Consider the following 20063-nt stretch of genomic DNA (forward strand, 5'->3'; position numbering starts at 1 on the left):
TGACGTCTTCTACAAGTCTTGTTTGTATTGATACCCGTGGTACACAGAGAGTGGACTGACAGTTGGTTCTACCATCACAGGTACGTTCTTTATTATTACAAGTCAACCAAACTGTATCAAAACTGCAGCAATCTCAAAACCAGCACACAGAAGCTCTCTTCCGGCTTCCCTCTCCACGTAACTGGGTCACGACCAAAAGTATTTGGTATTTAAAAAAAAAAAATAAATCTAAAGGCACATCTTAATTGTATTTACATTGCATACATCTTTGACATAAATCAAGTAAAATGAGCACACAATCCGTCCTATACCCCCAGCCTTAGTGGCTTTGCTAAAGAGACTACAGATATCCCTAAATTACATACAGCAATACACCAGTTAGTCACAGTATTCTAAGCTACAACACACAGGTGGGAATCAGTGTTTCTGTAACTTATTTATGGCTGTACTTTTATTTATTATGCATGCCACCTTGTTATGGCTAATTTTTACACTATGTTCATTAAAAAAAAAAACACTTCAGGTCTCTTATAAGAAACCTTTTCCCCCCCCAGGCCTGTTCAAACCAGTTTTAAGGTAAACTTGCTTACTTAGGTGTTTCTATCCACAGATAACAAAACCCACCTTCACACTGAAGGTCACTAATTAACACTAGTAAAATGTTGTTTAACACGACTTTTGTTTTTGTTGCTAAACTAAGATAACAGCCTCCTGGCTTTAGATCTCTATCAGGTCTGACACTGGTCTCTCCTAATTTTCCACAAATGTTGTATTGTTTATTTTAAATGTTAGACATATATGGCAATATTGTAGTATTAACGGAGCCAACTCTGCTAAGCTACGCCTCAGTTTAGAATCTCCCTAGGTCAGGTATTTACTCATGCATGAAGACAGTGTTTTCCCCAAAGCATTTGAAGATGTAATCTAAGGCTGAATGGGAGCCAAGACTCCAACTGCTGATGTATCTGGTGTGTGGTTAGTGTTGGAGTCTGCTTTATATAGGCTAAATGCACACCTGAAATACCTACCACAGAGATCGATATGCCAGTGGAAGATTAGATAGAGGCCAATACTGAGAGCCCAGTCAAGAGTTGTATACTTACAGTATTTATGTGTTTGTGAGTGATGCATGAAGGCCAGCGTCTGACAGTTTGAGCATTTGAGTGAACGTGTTGTTAGTAGTTTACGTTGTATTTGGCTCTTAATGTTTGTGCAGTAAAAAGGGAGAATGATTGAGGAGGTGGGGGCAGAGTTAGGCTGTATCTTTCACAGCATTGTGTGTGTGCATGTGTGTGTGTGTGTGTGTCAGACATAGTCCAGGAAGACATCGGCTGTGCTCTGCAGTAAAGGCTGGGTGGGGGCTGTCGTGCTACAGACAGAGCTGAGCCTCCGTGATGGCGACCACTGCTGCTCTGCAGGACCTGGAGTATTGCTCAGTGTCAGGTACACCTGAGGAGCAAATAACATTTATATTTTCTACTCTGTAAGTTTGGGAGACTCATCTTTTCAATTCTATCAAAGTCAATTATAATGTCAGAGCAAAAGAATATGTAATGATGAGGCCGGGTGATTAAGTAACAATAACCACAGTTTAGATTTAATACCATTTCATGATTTCAAGGACTTACATTTTTGGTGTTTTCTGACAGCAGTAGTTCAGTCGTCTCCACTAATTTTCTAAAAGAAGGCCTTTTCAAAGGGTCGTGGCTCCAGCAAGACAGCATCATGTCATACCTACAGAGAGCAGAGAGAGATTAGCTTCAGTGTGCGGGAACGTGGGGGCTTTAACAATTAGGCAATTTTCATTGATTTGTTTTTTTAAGTCATTTGCTGTTTCGGCTTGTCCAATGATACATCATGTGGAATTATGAAAATAATCATTTGTTGCAGCCCTGATTATAATACTTAAATCATAACCCAGATTTTTACAGACACACTTACATCTCAATGGGAGCAAACTCAGGCCTGCTCATCCTGTGGCCTTCTTGAATCATCCTGTAAAATGCTGATCCCACCTGCATGCCTGGGTATGGGCTGTTACCTGTAACACAGACATGCAGTATATACACACTTTGAATCCTGTCATGATCTTTATCTCAGTCTTGGACATCATCTTTTATATAGTATCTTAAAAGATACTAGTTACGATGATAATAAGGATTTGGACATTCTCAAGCCGATGCAATAGCACAGCTCTTTAAGAGAAATGTTACCTAGAGAGAAGATTTCCCAGAGCAGGATGCCATAGGACCAGACGTCACTCTCAAAGGTGTAGACACAGTCAAAAATACTCTCGGGAGACATCCACTTGACTGGCAGACGAGCCTGGAGTAGGGAGAAGAAAATGTGTACAGTGTTTTCATTCATAAAAACATTCATTCATTTAATTTCTGTTATTTAAAATTGTTTTTTTTTAGCACCCCTTTGAATCCAATTCATGAATATACATTACATGTACATATTGTGCATGTGATGTATTTCTATCTGCTGATGAGATGAATCCTGCTCCAGATAGATGGGAACTTTCCTTTCTTGATTTGCAGAGAAAATGAAATACGGCAGAAAAAAAAGGAGGAAGCATTGGAAGAATTTAGGAAGGATGAAGAGCCAGAGACACACTCACATTGCCCCGGAGCACGTAGCTGGCGTCGGTGGTGATGTCTCGCGCCAGCCCAAAGTCACAGATCTTCGCCACCCTGCCGTGAGTCAGCAGAATGTTTCTGGCTGCAAGATCCCTGTGTATACACTACACACACACAAATACACACACAGATACAGATTGAAACAAACACAAGAAGGAAATGAGTATTGACATTTGTAACCAGTTTCTGCAGAGAAAGAGTCACACACAGCTAAGCACACATACTAATGAAGCAAATGAATGTGAACTGAAGATTTACAAATAAAGAGTGTTTTACAGGAGCAGGCTTTAACATTTCTAGTATGTTTAGTTTAATATATTTAAGAAAAAAATAGCTTTGTGAAACAGACAGACAGATGCAAATGATGCCATTACTATGAAGGGGTTTCATGTCACTACTTGGTGAGTCATCTGGATAAGAATGACTCATGCAAATGCATGGTCTGTGCTAATTGATTAAAGGGGCGTCTTCACTGATTTTCCTAGCTTCATATGAGTCTAGTTTGTGACGTATATGCACATGACTGGCATTAATCCTCTATCTGTCTCTATTCTGCATCTGGAGCAGCTGTTCTGTTGTTAATATTGTCTTATAAAAACCTCAGAATCTGTTGCTGTAAAATGTTAAAGTGACACTCTGCCACGGAAACAAAGACAAAGAGCAATAGTCAATATAGGTTTGAGTATTTTTCTTTAGACTGTAATTTCCGTCTAGACACAAATGGAGAATAGCACCTAATCCAATAAAAGAAACAAAAGTAGAATGAGAGAAAATCTGTCACAAGCAGACAGGAGGATTTAAAGCTGGTTCAATCTCCAGTATGAGAGCTACAGCTTCGCCGTGTTTAGTTCTGACTGCATAAGCACTATTAGCCCGACACTCTAACGTGATTTATAAAGTAGCAGCAGTGCCTTTAAATCTCTTCTGTAACTGCTCCATCAATATTAACACACTGTTAAAAGCCTTACATTCTTGGAAGTAATGTACTCCATCCCTTTGGCCACTTGGTAAGAAAAGCTGAGGAGATCTTCAGCATCCAGCGACAGCTCGTCTATGTCATCTAGAGAACGGTTACATTGCCATGAAATCAGGGTTTAAATAGACTTTATTATACTGTTAAAGTGCATGACAAGAAATGTAGAGTGAAACGTTGTCTACCTGACTGGGATGACATTTCTTTCTCAGAGGGACGCATGGGCATATATCCTGCACCCATCACCTCGGAGCTACACAATCACACACACACACACACACACACATATGTATTAAATTGTAATGTTTACAATTTAAAACTGTGGTTACTATAAAGAAGGCACCCATACACACCTTGCAGGCTCAGTTTGGTTCGAGACGTTGCGATAGTAACCGTCACCAACTTGGGAGTTAAGGAACGACTCTCTTTTTCGGCGCAGGAAGTTGAGGAGGTCGCCATAGCAACAGTACTCCGTGATTACCAAAATTGGGCCTGGCAGGATGCAGAGTATAAAAAGAAACCTCAAATGCTGATTTTGCATCCACGTGCATGTAACAACGAGAAAGGAAACTGGAACCCAAAGCTCTAATTAGGATCCAAAAGATGAAAAGAAGAAACATCTGGCTGACACAGCGTTTGAGTAATGGCTGTGTTTTGGACTGAGATCAATATTTTTTTGTTAAAACATACTGAATACATTTGTGTCAATATCTTTAAATCTGGATTCTTCATGCCCCTGAACGTCCCCATAAAAAACATCTTAAGCGATCATTGTTTCCCTCATTACAACACACTCTTTCAGGCACATCAATGCTGCGTTGTAATCAATGTTGAGGGCTAGACAGATAAAATTGACTGACTGCACAGTAAATTTTTTAAGTTAAAATGCATCACGTCTTCATATCGGAGATGCTTAATACTGACTGTCCAATATCTAATTTTTTAAATAATCCCATCAGAGAGGCATCTGACTGGTCTTAACTTGAGTCTGCAGCGTGATAAAGACTCAGCCAGAGTCATAATGAACTGATATTAGTGACATGAGGAACAAGGAATCCTGTAACAGATGGTATTGTGCTGATCTCGGTCTTATTGAGCCAGTCTGGGACTACGAAGCAAATGAAGGCAAACAAAGCAGCTTAAATCCAAAGACAGACTGCAAGTTCTCCAAGATGCTTGGAAACAACGTACTCGCCAAGTACTCAACTTTGGTGCTACTTTAACTCCACAGGGTGGTCAAAGCAAATATTAAACTGATTTAGTGTTTTTCACTTTACTGCACTTTGTGTGAAGCAAAATGGTAAATAAAAAAATATCCAAAGCATGATTCTCCGACAGCAGTCTCACTTGACCTTTAGTGAATAAACAAGTACCACAGGAATTAGATGCATGATATTTAGCCCAGACTAAATAAAATCCAGACCAAATTCAAGCCAAAAATCTCTCACATGTAAATTTCCTGCTGATCTTCTCTTCTCACCTCCGACAGTGCAGGCACCCAGCAGGTTAACAATGTTGACATGGTTTCCAAGATAACTGAGGACTTTCAGCTCTGACATCAGCGCCTCCTTCTCCGTGGAGTGAGCATTGGCTGGGATGACATCATCACAACGTTTATGTCAGTACTCACATCCTTTACTTCATCATTCAAGCCTGTCATTGAAGTTAATGTTTTTTATGTTACATTTTAGCTAGAAGAGTAAATGGTAAGAACAGCATTTCTCTCTGTCTGCCTCAAACACTTGTTTTTCCAGATGTACACCAGGACCCATGACGTCACTGTTCAGTGCAGGTGCAGTAAAGCACAACTCTGACCACACCCGACACAGACGGCAACAAAATGCTGGTGTTGAGTTACTCTTTAAGTGCAGTAGCTGAGTAAATGTATCTGCTTATTTTCCACTACAATATGCACACGTACAATATCACGCATTGTTTTCTGTTAGCGCACGCAGACAATACAACAAGCAGCAACAAAGACCAACAAGCTTACGTTTGAGCATCTTCACGGCAACGGTTGTAACAGTATCTGCAGAGCAGAGTCCATATGCTGTGGCCCTTACTACCTTTCCAAAAGCCCCGGAGCCCAGGGTTTTACCTGTGGGTAAACACACACACACACACACACACACACACACACACACACACACACACACACACACAGTCCTTCATCATTTTAAAATTATACAATAATAAACACACATCTGCAGATGTGTTTTAATCATAGTCATACCAAGGCGTAGTTTCTGTCTGGGAAACTCCCATTTGGAGTCATACGGCAGCTGGGTGGGATCAATATAAATGTAGTTGTTGCCATGGATACTCTCAATGACCTTCCACTGGATTTGGAACTTGGGTTTCTGTAGAGGTTTTGAGAGACAAGAGGAGATCGGTTGTTTGTTTCTGTAGCTGTGTCCACATGACACATGTGGACACAGCTCATATCTTTGGCCCTTTTTTTCACTCTTCTATTCAATTTTACATTACTCAGTGCACTTTAGTTGTCAGTCTGTGTCTAGACTATCCCCTGATGATCCCACTGCGAATTCATAAACTAGTTCTCAAGGAGTCTGACTCATCCGAGCGCCGTAAAAGCAGCATGTTGTGGAGGTAAATTAATGGCTAGAGGCGTGATCGGAGTGTCAAAAAAGCCTTTAGCTACAGCGCGTCTGCACTCTGAATGGCTGATTGACTCGTTTCAGATTCATTAGGACACATTCATATTGATTAAAAGGACATACTTCCACTGCTGTCTGCAGAATATCGTTACCATACGGAGCACAAAAAAAAAAAAAAAAAAAAAACATGCTTCTAACTTTAAGACACTCCAAACAAGATGGAGGCATGAGTCATTAGCAAATGGCAGTGGGACCTTTGCCAGAGAGTATTGCACCCATTTATTTCTGATGCAAACTGCACATCAGTGGTGCTAGATCTACTTGATTTAACACCGACGCCTATGAATGCTGAAACTAATTCATGGGTTTAAATGAGATGGATGACTGCAGATGTGAGTGATTTATATATGACCATACTTTCAATGAGATTAAAACTGTTTTTCATAACAGTAATGACATGCTATTTCTGATTGACTTACCTGTATGTACTTATAGGCCAGCACCACTAGAATGAGGCTCAGCATGATGCCAGTAGCCACCATGCCAGTCAGCAGAGGAGTGAAGAGTTTATGGGGCACGACGCGCTCTGAGAGGAAACCCAACAAATCAATTCACAGTCAGAAATCACGGGAGGCTGGAGTATAAATGACATTTTACCAGCCGTTTGCACACACACACACGGAGTCACATCCTCTTTCCCCAGCATTATGACAGGCAACTGCAGCAGCGGTGTTTGTTTGTGTGACAAGGATTAGTGGGTGTACGCCATATAATCCCAGCCTGCACAGTCAGCACACGCTAATCTTATTCAATCTGTACCCAGTAACCAAACACCTGGCCTCCGCAGACCCAGGGTCAATGATTTTGTGCGTCTGTGTGTGTTTACTATGTGTGTGTGTGTGTGTGTGTTTGTGTTTTATAGTATCCTACCACTAATGGAGAACAGTGTGAACGCTTCTTCCCCCTCCGTGCTCGCCACACACTCCAGGGTGTGGTAGTGTGCGTGCTCCTTGCTGACGTTCACTCGGCTCTCCACTTCACTCCTACCAAAGGCAGACTCTGTCACCATGGAAACCTCTGTTGTCTCCCATTGGGTGGCATTGGGCAGGTGTGAGCACCTTAAAGAAGGATAATGAAGATGCTTAAGGTCACTCTTTTCTGCTCTAGTTGCCAACATTGCATAGCATCAAATCATTCGATATGTTTATTTTTATATTTTCTAACAACTGATAACATTACAAAGCTTTAGGTGAACGGCTGGTAAGAGATGTAATGATTAGCTTTTATTTCCCTGTTGGTGAATTTCTGTTATTTCTTCTCGTTCTTAACCTCTGAGCCACTTCTTACTTTTCTTTTCACCACATTTTTATATTGGGCCAATGAGTCCCAGGATGGTGTTTTCATGTAAAACAGCAACGTTATCGCTCTCCCTCTAGTCTCTGGGGAATGTGTTCTATTGCTTCTCTTCACGGGCCATAAGTTTAATGAAGATGGTTCTCATGAGGTGGTCCAACCACCAAAGTTTGTTTGTGTTGCCAGTCTAAATGAGTACTATTACATACTCCAGGCAGGAATGGCCATTGTTTCAGTAGTTATTTTAACTATTACCTGGAACTAATTATCTCATTATCTCAGAAATACAAAGAAAACAAATTCTAACCTTGAGAAAAAAAACAGTTTTTCTCAAATCCCATTTATTCATGATAACAACCAACCATATTCCCTGCTATAATGACATACTGTAATTATCTGGTCATGACAAGAGAACATCTCCATTATCCATTTAAATGTTTGGCTTTTATACTAAGGAGTTTAACTTGTCAGTATTTTCTGTAAACCTATGTAGATTCTATCAAATAAAAAAATGCTTGTTATCTTTTGTAAGAACAACTTCTGTCTGGGTTATTTGTCTGAATACTGATGAGGCTACGAGATGACTATAACTATTAACCAACTCCTGTGAGCTTTTACTGTTCTCAGAGGAGCTGTCAGAACAAACAAGACGAGTCGTGTCTGAGATAAATGGTTTGAAATATGAAAACATATGAAAATGAATGCTTTCATAATAACAAATTCATATTTGGGTATCTTAATATTTAACTTAACATGATCCTGTCAAACTGAGATGAGCTTAGACATAAGACATAAAGAATAAAACAGAAAAACATCAGCAACGTGGAAATGAAATTAGGCTTGCAGTGTTTGCAGTGATGATCACTGGTAAATGTTATTAATGTCATGTTTAATGAAACGATGCAATCATTCACAATTATTACAGAGAATAACAGTTAATAATGTTACCATGCTGTAACTCCACTGGTTTCTTTACTTAGCTTCTTTTACCAAGTCATCATCTCACTAATTATTTGAGAATAATGACAGAATCTTTCCACAGCAAAAACATTAACGGCAAACAAACAATAAACATCACACACAGTTCCATAAAAGTAGTGCATTGGATCATACCATACTTGGTCATACCTTGTATGGGGAAGCTCGCAAAAGTACCAACTAATTTTAGGGACTGGGTACCCTGCAGCGATGCACCGCACCTGTCCATCAACGGGTCCTTCTTGGGCGATGATAACGGGCTTACCTTGGAGAGGAAGAGGGGGGTAGATTTACAGACATAAAAACCATGAACCATACACTGTAACAGTAGATACTCGCTAACAACTTTACTGATATCTCAATATATCAATATTTATTTATAACATGTGACAGCTGTGACAGTTACTTACTGTTAACGTACACGTGGAACAAATGATCGACGGATGCATCCTCGTGACTGGCTGAGAACTTGTAGATCCCGCCCTCCGAGCCGAGAACCCTCACGAGCCTCAGCTCACCAGTGAATCTGATCCAACAAAGAGACTATTCAGAATTTGTGTGCATGTGGGCCGGAATAACTTTAGTGCGTCAAAAACATACTGTACCGGTATTTGTGGTGGTGGATTGTGATAACATGCTCTGTGGTGTTGAGGAGCTGCTTGCCATTGTAGGACCAAGACAGGGAGCTGGGTGCTGGGTAGGCATCAAAACCTACTCTAAGGTTTAGACTCTCCCCCTCTTTTACATCCACCTGAAGTGGATTTGCTGGATCTGGACTTTGCAACATCGTAATGAACCCCTGATCTGCAGAACAAAAATATGCATAGTTGTTTGACAACAATTAAAGTACATATAAGACTAACATCTTTATATACATCCAATTTCTAGCAAGAGGTACTGCCTTACAGCGAGGTACTCTAATTTACTGTATTGTGTTACTTCAACCTGTCAACGTCTACTTGAGTTAATGATTTTCCCACAGTGTTGTTCATAATGAATAAAGTTTCCCTGAGGCAAATTTGAGGCAAATTTGAATAATATGCAAATGAGCGATGATAACTCTGCAGGTTTTGAGCAGGTTTTGTAAATACTGATGTCAATGGTTCAGTTTTAGTTCAGTCTTGTACAGTTTGGTGTAATGTTGGAGATGACTGATGCAGACTGAGTTTCCATGCTGACCTCTGACCCCCACAACCGTAAAACCAACAATATATTAATCCAAGCAGACCACAGAACACCTTCTATTTGTTACATCCACCTCTGTCTATCAAATATGTTTAATTTGTAAACCACAAAAATGCTGTGCCGACAAATTTATTTGCAAGTAAAAACAAAATGTCAACATAAAGACACGCATGTCTTGTCCTCTTCTAACACACGGGCAAACACATAAATCTTCCGACACTCACCGCGGACATCCAGCTGCACCGCTGTGGCGTTGGCACCTTTCTCATTGTAGGCATAGCAGCGGTAAGTGCCTGCATCTGATTGGTCGACAGCTGTGATTAAGAGCGAGGTGGCACGTTGATAACCATGGGAGCCGGACAGGATGTGTGAAGCCTGGGATTCATCAGGGTGCTGCGGAGATGTCAGCAGCCAAGGTGAGCGGTACTATGTCAACGTGTATTAACAGCACCACCCACACACAGACACAGAGAATACACAGTTTGTTGCTCTACTCAGTTCCTACAACAATCTCACCGCTGTTGAGGGGAAATCCCACTTGAGACTGAAATCTGGGTTGACATTAGTGGAGCTGCAGGTAATCTCAAACTGCTCTCCTTTCTTCAGGATCACAGTGTCTTTCTGGGATAGCGTGATCACTGGTGGTGCCTCTGGAACTGGATCAAGACATAACTTCATTTAAAAAAGCACTTCTTACTAAATGTTAAGTCTAAAATGAGTTTTTTGTATAGTCCAGTATTTCTACCATCATTGTAAATAAATATAGACACGTTAACTTCTCTTTCCTCTGACACAACATTTGGCAACTTAAGTAAAAACCTAACTTATCCTAATATTATCATATTCTAAAAGACTCAAACACCCCTGTTTGTTTAATGGTAGGGGTTGTATTTGTGCACAAACACACACAAACACGTCTCCGTAGTCTTGTGACTGTTCACATTCATACAGTATTTGCATGCGTTCACTTGTGCACACATAAATTAGATAAATTATTTCTCTCATAAACGCTTGCTGACGTCGCTTCAGTGGCTGTGTTTGACAAAGGCTGCTGCTCGTTTTATTTACCCAAAGTACTGCCTTCATGCACCGTTACAAAGCTTTGTTCAGCGTGGGGCTCTAATCTCTCTCCAGCTCCCTCCCTCGCATCTCTCTGCTCGCTACTTCCATCAGTCAAAAGGACATTACGCCATTACTCCTCCCAGCTTGTCTCTGTTTAGCTTTCTTTTCCACTGCAGGCTAGAAATGCTGAGGCACTGCAGTCGTCCACAGAAACACGATCAGCTTCTACAGACGCCCATTTACATTGTTGTTGTTGTTGTTGTTGTTGTGGTACATTTCATTTTAATATAAGAAAAACTATGAACTAAAAAGTAAAACTAATCCTCTTTTATTAAGAACATATCTGCACTGTGTGTGGACAGTTCAAGGCCTTTCACACTGCTGAGGCTGTCTGCCAGGATGTAGGTCACCATCATGATCCAGTTTCTCATCAACTCTTTGATTTGCTGTCTTTGCCAAAACAAAAGCACTGACTCTGGTTCTCAATACATTACTGTTGATTATTAGCATTGAGCTCTATGTGTCTGAGTGCAGCATCACAGAGCTGTTAGTACAGTATGGCTAACTGGTCATCACTACACTGCAATTACTATTTTCAACTTCTTCATCTATATAGCATCTGATATCTGAGGCAAGTCTTATTTTTAGGAGATTTAGTTCTACGTTTCCCAAACAGAAGCAGCTGTGAATAAAACTATTTCACACGCATCATGTCTGTTCACTTCATCACAAATACTGGAACATTTGCATCAAAGCTTTCCACTACTAACACTTTTCACAATAAGAGGCAGCAGCAGACAGTAGCTATCACAAGTGTGATACTACCTTTAACAAGCTGGTGACTATTACACTGACCTCGAAGACCCAAACGTATGTTCCTATAAAAATGTTAAGAGTCATTAACACCCACATGACAAATGCAGTAAACCTATGCGACATGAAGAAACACTGAAGTTCTTATATTATTGTTTACCTCATGTACAGTCTCTCACTTACCAAGTCGTACATCGATAGTGTACTTCATAGATGTCACTTTGTTCGCACCAAGTTGTCCCACACATTCGTAACAGCCCTCATATTCCTTTTTCACATGGCTGATGATGATGCCTCGCTGGAGGTTGCCATGATAACTCATGCTAGGAGGGCAAAGGTCGTCCATCACAGGTCTGCAAAGCCAGCATTGTGACATCAGGGTCGGTCACAACACAGGGGATGGTGGTGTTCTCGCCTGCACGCACCAGGATGCCGTTCACGATGGTGCGCTGGAAACCATTGTGGGGGTCTGAGGAGATGAAGGACCATTTGGATTCATTTGACATTTGATGGTCACACATGCCTAATCTCGTCCCTCATCACCAACCACTCACCTTTGACATAAACATAGATGGACCTGTGCTCCAGAGTGCTGTTGTTCACACACACGTAGCGGCCCATGTGGTAGGCCTGCACTGCTGACACCTTGACGTAAGCCACTCCGCCGTCCTCCCCTTCTCCCTCCAGCCTGCGGGCCCTCTCGCGCTGCCACCTCAACCTGGGCGGGGTGCCAGATGTCGTGGCATTGTCATGACAACGCAGCTCCAGCTTCCCTCTCAGGGGAACGACAATGTGAGGCCCGCTCGGGGAGATGACTGGCTTGCACCACACTGGAACAGAGGGCGTACAGTGTAGTTGACATGTGGTGGAGTGATTTTTGAAAGGTGTGATGGGTTCAGTTTGGGTAAAGCTCCACCCAGGAGAACACACACACACACACACCAAAGTTCAGTAAGTAAAAGTCAGAGTAGAGTAGCAAGACCACAACTACAGTAGAAAGTATTTTCATTACTGATTATTTAATATTATTTGTGATTAATCCATTAGTTTAGTTAATAAAATGCTATAAACTCATAGATAACACAATAAAAAAGTTGAAAAACTATCTGATGGTTGTGCTTAAAAATAAACTGACTAATCATTTGAGTATAGAGGCGGATAAAGCACCACAGTGGCTAATGTAATGGTTAAATAGGATGTTATGATTGGCACAGAGCCTCTTAACTCAGAGTGCTATCTAACCACCATGGCTCAACTGAACAATCAATGATTATGAGCTGTCTACCCGCTGAGTAATCACGAATTAAAGATCCCTAAATCCGTTCCCTTAAGATGAATAAACGAAACTAATATGTTGGACTCAGTTTAATCGCCACCATGCAACCAAGCTTTCTTCTCTCCTTTTTTTTTTTTTTTTTTGTACTTTCCCACATGATAAACACCAATTCAAGAGCTGCATTCTCATGTGACTGTTGTGCCTTAAGGCCTCTCAGGGCTGAGGGAGCAAGGAGAAGCACAAGGATGCAAATGGGCTCCAGCTTCTAAAATAACATTGTGTTTTTATTTATTGATTTATTTATTCCTTGTAATGTCCGAATTTCTCTGCAGGTGCAGACTGCATGAAAGTGTGAGTATTTGGAGTAAACACAAGATTCCACTAAGACTTGAGGCTATTTTCTGACTAAACACAGCTGGTGGATGTCAGAGAGCTGCAGGGTGGGTTTCTGTTCAGATGAGTTCCTTCTGGTTCTTCTCGCTCTTCTTTGTTCCTTCTGCACAACGACGCACAACCTAACCCCCTTTTCATTTTGCTGGGCTAAATAATTGATCGTCCTCACTGGCGCGCGCACACACACACACACACACACACACACACACACACACACCTGTTGCTCGCTCCTACTACCTGTACCTGGGCGCACAGTTACGCAAATGAGACGATCTGTAAACTTGAGCCGACATGTTGAGCAGACTGCACCGTTACACATCATCTTAAACAAACGTTACGCACAGAAACCCTGCGTGTGTGTGCGTGTGCGTGTGTGTGCGTGTGCGTGCGTGTGTGCGTGTGTTCAGACTTCCATCAGCGACTATCATAAACATGGAGGCGACGCGCCTCTCGACACCTGAACAATAAATAAAAGTGTAATTAAGAAAATAACACCTCGGTTAAATATGAAATTATAGGACTGTCATTTAGAAATAACCCACCACAAGTAGTAAAACCATAAAGAACTATTACTGAATTATTATAAACTATTTCAATTAATGTAACATATTCCCAGTCTGCTCCAGAAGTTAATACATTTATGATGAGATGAGTCACACACACACGTAATTAATAAGACTATGATCTGTTCAAGGTTGGAGGGTTCTTACCTGTCAGTGGCAGAATCAGAAAGTGTGATGTTAAAACGACCCAGTAGCACTGCATCATTAGGAGGGTTTGGAGTTGGTTATGCTGCTCCACGCGTTTCAAGCGCTGCTCCGGCGCTTAACAACATCAGATCCCATCCGCCGTGATAACCCAGAACAGGTCCCTCCACTGTAACACAATGATCCTGTAGGCTGCGACTCGCCCGATGCATCTGGCAGGAGCTTACAGACACAGCACTGCGCCTCTCCTCCCTCTCCTCCCTCCCCCTTGTTGGACGCATGCCACTCCTTTCTGTCCCGCATTGGCTGGAAACGGGCCAAGGTGATGAGTCGGTTATTACCGGGAAGAAAAAAAAACAAAAAGCAACAGCACACAGCTCTTTCCAGGCCAGCTTCACCGTTTCTTCTGACATTCAGAGAACCAGACTGAAAGGATCCAGTATTAAAACTACTGACTGATGGTCTGCTCCGCTCGGTAACATCACCTTGCGCCATCGTGGCTCACACTTCTTGAAGTTTCTGGTCTGGACCAGTGTGATGTCCTGATGATGTGACAGCTCACACTTGGCAGGAGTTTCCCTGCAGAAGCTCGTTCAGTTTGTGATGCACCTCATTGTCTGGCATTTCCCAGCTCTAACCAGCAGTAACTCGGTGGTCACAGATTTGATCAATGTATCCTGAATATACTCAGTTTTACTATTTTACATCTTTTCAAATCTGTCTTGAAGAAAGTAAAGTGCTTGTGAAAACACAGACTGGTTTTTCTTATTATAATCATTATTAGTGATAAGAACAAAGCACAGATTCAGTGCTTGGTTTCTGTTTTTCCCTGCTTTTTGTGCAAAAATAAACTATTTACTATTTATTAAAGTAAACTACTCTGAGTCAAATACCAGACTTCAGCAGTTACTGTAAGTCAGATCAAGTGGTTATCTGTGGACACCTTCTCCGTGTAGAGTTGTAGCGGGAGAGCCATAACAGAAAGAGGAAATTTGACTTTTAATAGTAACATATTAGGAGGAAATGGCAGTAGGAACAATTACATTAACAATAACGTGTCAGCGACTGATGTTGCTTTGAGACAGACTTGAAATTCAACTGAAATGTAAATTTAGTTTGTTTAATTTTTGATTTAGACAGAAATCATTTTTTTAAAGTAGATAAAAAGGATACAAATATTTTTTTAAAGTGTAAGTGCTATCAAATGCACAATAATTAAACATTATTATATATTATTATTATACAGTTAAAGATTTATTCCTATATCTTTCTCTTTAAAGCCCCCTGAACCATTTATAAAAAAATTCTATACAACTTCACGAACAAATCACTTCTTATGATGCCCAAATTTAAATGCCCTTAATCATCCCATTTTCTAAAGTAGAGCCCCCCCAAAAAATCAATTTCCCATCAGTTAACTCTGCACACTTAAAAAGAGGCAGACATCTAGGAAATCATGCACACTGTGACTCACTTGTGCTCTTTTTATTTGGTCAGATGATGATCTGCAGGATGTCTGGTTTCTTCTTCGTCATGATCACAGAAAGCAACTTCTAAATGGCCAAATTATGTCGATGCTCTATTCATTTTCATTACTAAATCAGTTGGTGAAGCTACTGTGTCTTTAAATAGAGCATTTAATAGTGGACGCTATAAAAATGTTCATATTTCAAATTCATCTTCAACACGACCATGAAGCAAAGCCTCTTAATTTGTTTAATGCTTTGTGATCTGCATATTTGAATGAGTGTATTTGCATGAGTTTGATTATGTGTGTGTGTGTTTATGCTTTGGTCTGTGTATGTGTTTCCTGATGCTTCTGAGAAATATGTGTGTTTAGAGCACTTTGGCATCACTGTAGTATTTTTTTTTTCTTTAACCTCACTGCGCTGCCCTGCAGCTGTTTATGCCTTTCTCAGCACGGGATGACAAGATAAGGCTAAACCAGCTAGAATGGAGGCAGAACATCACGTTCTTTGATTCCTTTCACTTTCTTCTTTTGTTTGATTCTCTGGCCTCATTTTCTGGGTAACTACTGACAGCTTCTTTTTTCAGTTAAATATCACCAGTACAGAGAAAAACCTTTGTCCTGACCGGTGTCGAGCTACTTGAACGAGTAGTGAAACGTTTCAATCAAGCTCAACTTCCAAATAACTTCATCTTGAGGACTGAGAATCTCCACCGACTTCACGTATGTTTGCTTGTGCTCCATATGCAAAGAAGATCAACGGACTACTCCTTGATAGTGTATCCTGTTGGTCACTGTGACAACACCACCCGTGTTTCCAGGGAATTCTGCAAGATAAACTTTAGGGGAGTGGTGGGACTCACCCTGGGTTACAACAGAGCAGGTACCTACACAACACTGGGTTTAATTTTACCAGTGCTACGGTTAGAAATCTACCCAAGAAAAGAGGGTCTTGTGGTTCAAGGGCCAGGATTTTCCAGAGAGAGGAGTAGTGGCACAAGCACAATGTGCATGAGAAAGATGGTTTTGCAGGCCGTGATGCCTCAAAGGGATGTTTCACATTTGGCAACTAAATAGTTTTGTTGTTCATCCAAACTTGAGTCAAACATCTTTGCACAGTAAAAGCCCCTAAGGAAACACAGAGATGAAGCAACACCACCAAAAATTTAAAACAATAGTCTCAGAGGAATGAGAGAGAAAGCAAGTGAGCCTAGTATATAACACGTTTTCAAACTACACTGACATCTACAGACTAACAACAGTGTACGTGGGGGCCTTCTGTTGAATATTCTGCATTCAAACAAAGGAATCCTGCACCTCGAGGTGTCAGAGTACAATCCACCTGTTCACCAGCCTGAACTCCAGCCGCCCATATGCTCCATGAAGATGTCACTCTGTGTTTGTGTGTCCGTCAGGATCATCCTTATGTCCACCGCCACCTGAGTTCATGGGATATTTGAGCAGTTTATGTGTCCTTCCCTGTTACATTATTCATCACTGAGGTGAGCGACTATAGCATATCTGGGCTGAGTCACTGTGACATAGTGTGTGTGTGTGTGTGGACCCACAGCATGACTCACTCGGTGCTTTTAGACAGATGAGGACAGCGGTCTTACAGAGGGCAACAGAGGTTTTATACAAGAAAAATAGCCACTTAAATTAGATTGCGTAATGAAAAACATCTCCCTCTCCCTCTCTCTCTCTCTCTCGTTCTGTTTCACCTTCCCCTTTCTCCCTTTCTCTTCTCTCTCTCTCTCTCTCTCTCTCTCTCTCGTTCTGTTTCACCTTCCCCTTTCTCCCTTTCTCTTCTCTCTCTCTCTATCTCCTTTCTCCTTTATAGTGACACATGCCCACATCCTAACTCAATCAGCTACAAATGGAGCTCTCTTCACACCCCCAGGCATGAAACTACGTCAAAGAGACTAAAAAAAAAAACACTTACACACACACAGACACATACATTTCAACTGAATACCTCATCATTTCTCCTTTCCACAATTGGCCAAATACTCACTATAACCTTTTTTTTGTCTACTGCAATCCAATACTCTCCTCTATCTGCTGACTGGGCATTACGGACCTGATATCTGTGTCCATTTGTCTTTCCTCTCCCTTAATACAGTCAGTGAGGTGGAGATTTTCTTTTCCTTTGACCCACTCTGTGTGGTTGTTAAGTGTCCATCCATGGTTCAATTGTGGTGTTTCACATATCAATTACGACCTAGTGAACAGATTGGAAGATGAGGTGGGTCAAAAAAGAAAGACAGAAAAGAAAAGAAAAGAAAAGAAAAGAAAAGAAAAGAAAAGAAAAGAAAAGAAAAGGGATTGTCTCAGAGGAGCGAGGTAAGGGCTCCCTGATTCACTTTGATGTAATTCACTTTGACTGAATTCAGTTCAGTAATGCAGCTCAGATTAGGAAGGTGTAGTCTGACATTTAGTGAGATGTTCACCTGCTTTCTGTTGGAGGAGCAGATGGAAGATTGATCCCAAAGTGTTCAAATATCAAAGTGGAAAGCACAGTTACCCGACCTGTTTTTATAATAAACTATTTCTCCATCGGGCACAATAACTTTCAAGTTTCACGAGTTGACCTTTCTTAAACCAGGGCTGCATCATCATAGAGTTTTGGTGATATCTGTTTAGACGGTTTTACAGTGAGGAACTGGTGGAAAAAGTCTGAACAACATTATGATCATTATTTGAAATGCAAAATCCTAATTGGCCATGAGCGGAAAAAAACTGCATTTTCTCTGATCGCTTTTACAGCGACTGTCTGCTATTGTCTGTCTCAACAGATGGATCCATGTGTTGCAAAACAAAGGAGTAGAAACCGCCATGGTAAGCTGCCATACATGGCATCACACTGTTGAGATAACCATATGTTAGATCCAAAGAGATGATGTGGATTGAAAATGTGCACACATCTGAGTAAGCTAATATCAGCGTGTATAATTACTGACAGCCCAGTGATCGCCCTCTGTGTGGATAAACCTGATTAGCATCGACTAGGCTGTAAGCTGCTTTAATCCACCGTAAGGAGAGAGGGATGGATACAGGCAGGGAGGGAGGGAGCCCACAAGAGACATAGGGAGAAAGGATGGTAAACAGGGCAAAGTAGAAGGAATGAGATGGGATACAGGCAAACAGATGAGAAATGAAGCAGTAGAGAAAGAAATTCACACTTAACACGGTTAGTGTACATGTTTCGAAAAATAATAATGACAATCTGAGTTTTGAGAAAGAGAAAGAGTGAAAAAATAAGGTGATAAAACAGAGGAGAAAAAACAGTAGCATCAAATGAGGGAAAATGAGTGGAGAAAAATGCAGCAGAGAATATGATCAGAAGGGTGGAAAGGGTGAAAGACGGGAGATTGGAATCGAGATGAAGCTGGGGAGACATGAAATAAATGCAATTTCCATGATCAGTTTAACTGAGAGACCATTAGCATTCCTCTCTCCCTCCCATTGCCTTGTGTGTGTGTGTGAGTGTGTGTGTTTAAGTTGGTGCGAGGGTACTGTTAACATACGGAGCTCCACGCAGAAGCTCACACGTACGCAGATACTTGTGATATGTACAATTGTGTGCTTATCACACTGGAGGGGGAAAAAAATCAATGGACTTAAACATATAATATTACCACTGTACGTGTGTGTGTGTGTGCGTGCGTGCGTGTGTGTGCGTGCGTTTACCATCATCAGCATCACATATGGCACTATCACAGTGCGTGTGAATGTTGTCCACTCCTCAGTCACCAGAGTAAAGAAGTGATAATAGCTCGAGCGGTGGAGAAAAGGGAGAGTGAGAGAATCCACAGATTTGCTTGACGTTTACTGACAATGCTAAAGTGGCCCCACTTAACTGGTCAAAGACCATAAATGCATTAACGATGCTCTCTGCGTTAAAAGGCGACTTCTTGGGCAAACAGAACCACAACAGCAATCACTGGTCATCTTACTGAGGACGAGCCGGCTGCAGCTGCCGCTGTTTGATTTCATAAATGGATGGACACTGGTGTGAAGTAACTGAGTAAAAGTACTGTACATAAGTGGAGCTTTGAGGGAAAAGAGAAACACTGTAGTTTTTACTTCACTACTTTAGCTGCTCATTAGTTTTCAGATTGACCTGAGTTTACAATATAGGTTTGAATATATGGGCTTTACCAAAAACCAATGCAAGTAGTAAAGTACTGTGAGATAGCCTAATAATTTATAAGTCATTACATCGATTCACTCAAAGCTCCAACGCTACTAAGCAGATATATGCACAGGGTGCACAGAAAGGTCAATAGAAAACGCTTATCATACAGCTCTTAAGTGGAGATTTGCAACTGAGGGAGATAAAGGTGCATTTACCGTCATGGCTCCTCCACAGTCGACCCCGTTAGTTCTTTTTCCTTTTAAAAGTACAGCTAAAACATACATTTTAATTCGTTGTGCTCTGGGTGTACTGTTTTCTTCACTTTGTCAAACCACAATCTAACCACTATTGTCAAAGTGCTCTAAAACAAGGCACCAAATGTTTTACTGCTCCTTGGAGCCACTAAATGTTGAATGGCATAAACTCCTCCAACATCTAGTTCTCCTTCTTGCTTCAA

At 41.2% G+C, this 20063-nt stretch overlaps 1 protein-coding gene across 1 annotated transcript; it reads right to left on the bottom strand.

Annotated features, from left to right (window-relative positions):
* Positions 1–66: 66 nt before the first annotated feature.
* On the bottom strand, positions 67–14237 carry kitb (KIT proto-oncogene, receptor tyrosine kinase b). Its single transcript, XM_026359006.1, is given in 22 exon segments — positions 67–1449; positions 1629–1734; positions 1942–2041; positions 2214–2325; positions 2624–2746; positions 3611–3702; positions 3801–3868; positions 3969–4107; positions 5096–5206; positions 5609–5713; positions 5849–5975; positions 6713–6819; positions 7164–7351; positions 8715–8829; positions 8975–9090; positions 9170–9368; positions 9974–10142; positions 10266–10405; positions 11808–11949; positions 11951–12093; positions 12179–12454; positions 14004–14237. Coding segments are annotated over 22 exon segments (2880 nt in total). The 5' UTR covers positions 14062–14237; the 3' UTR covers positions 67–1305.
* Between the last annotated feature and the right edge of the window lie 5826 nt (positions 14238–20063).

The sequence above is a fragment of the Anabas testudineus genome, chromosome 1 (assembly GCF_900324465.2).
Source record: "Anabas testudineus chromosome 1, fAnaTes1.2, whole genome shotgun sequence".
NCBI lineage: Eukaryota > Metazoa > Chordata > Actinopteri > Anabantiformes > Anabantidae > Anabas > Anabas testudineus.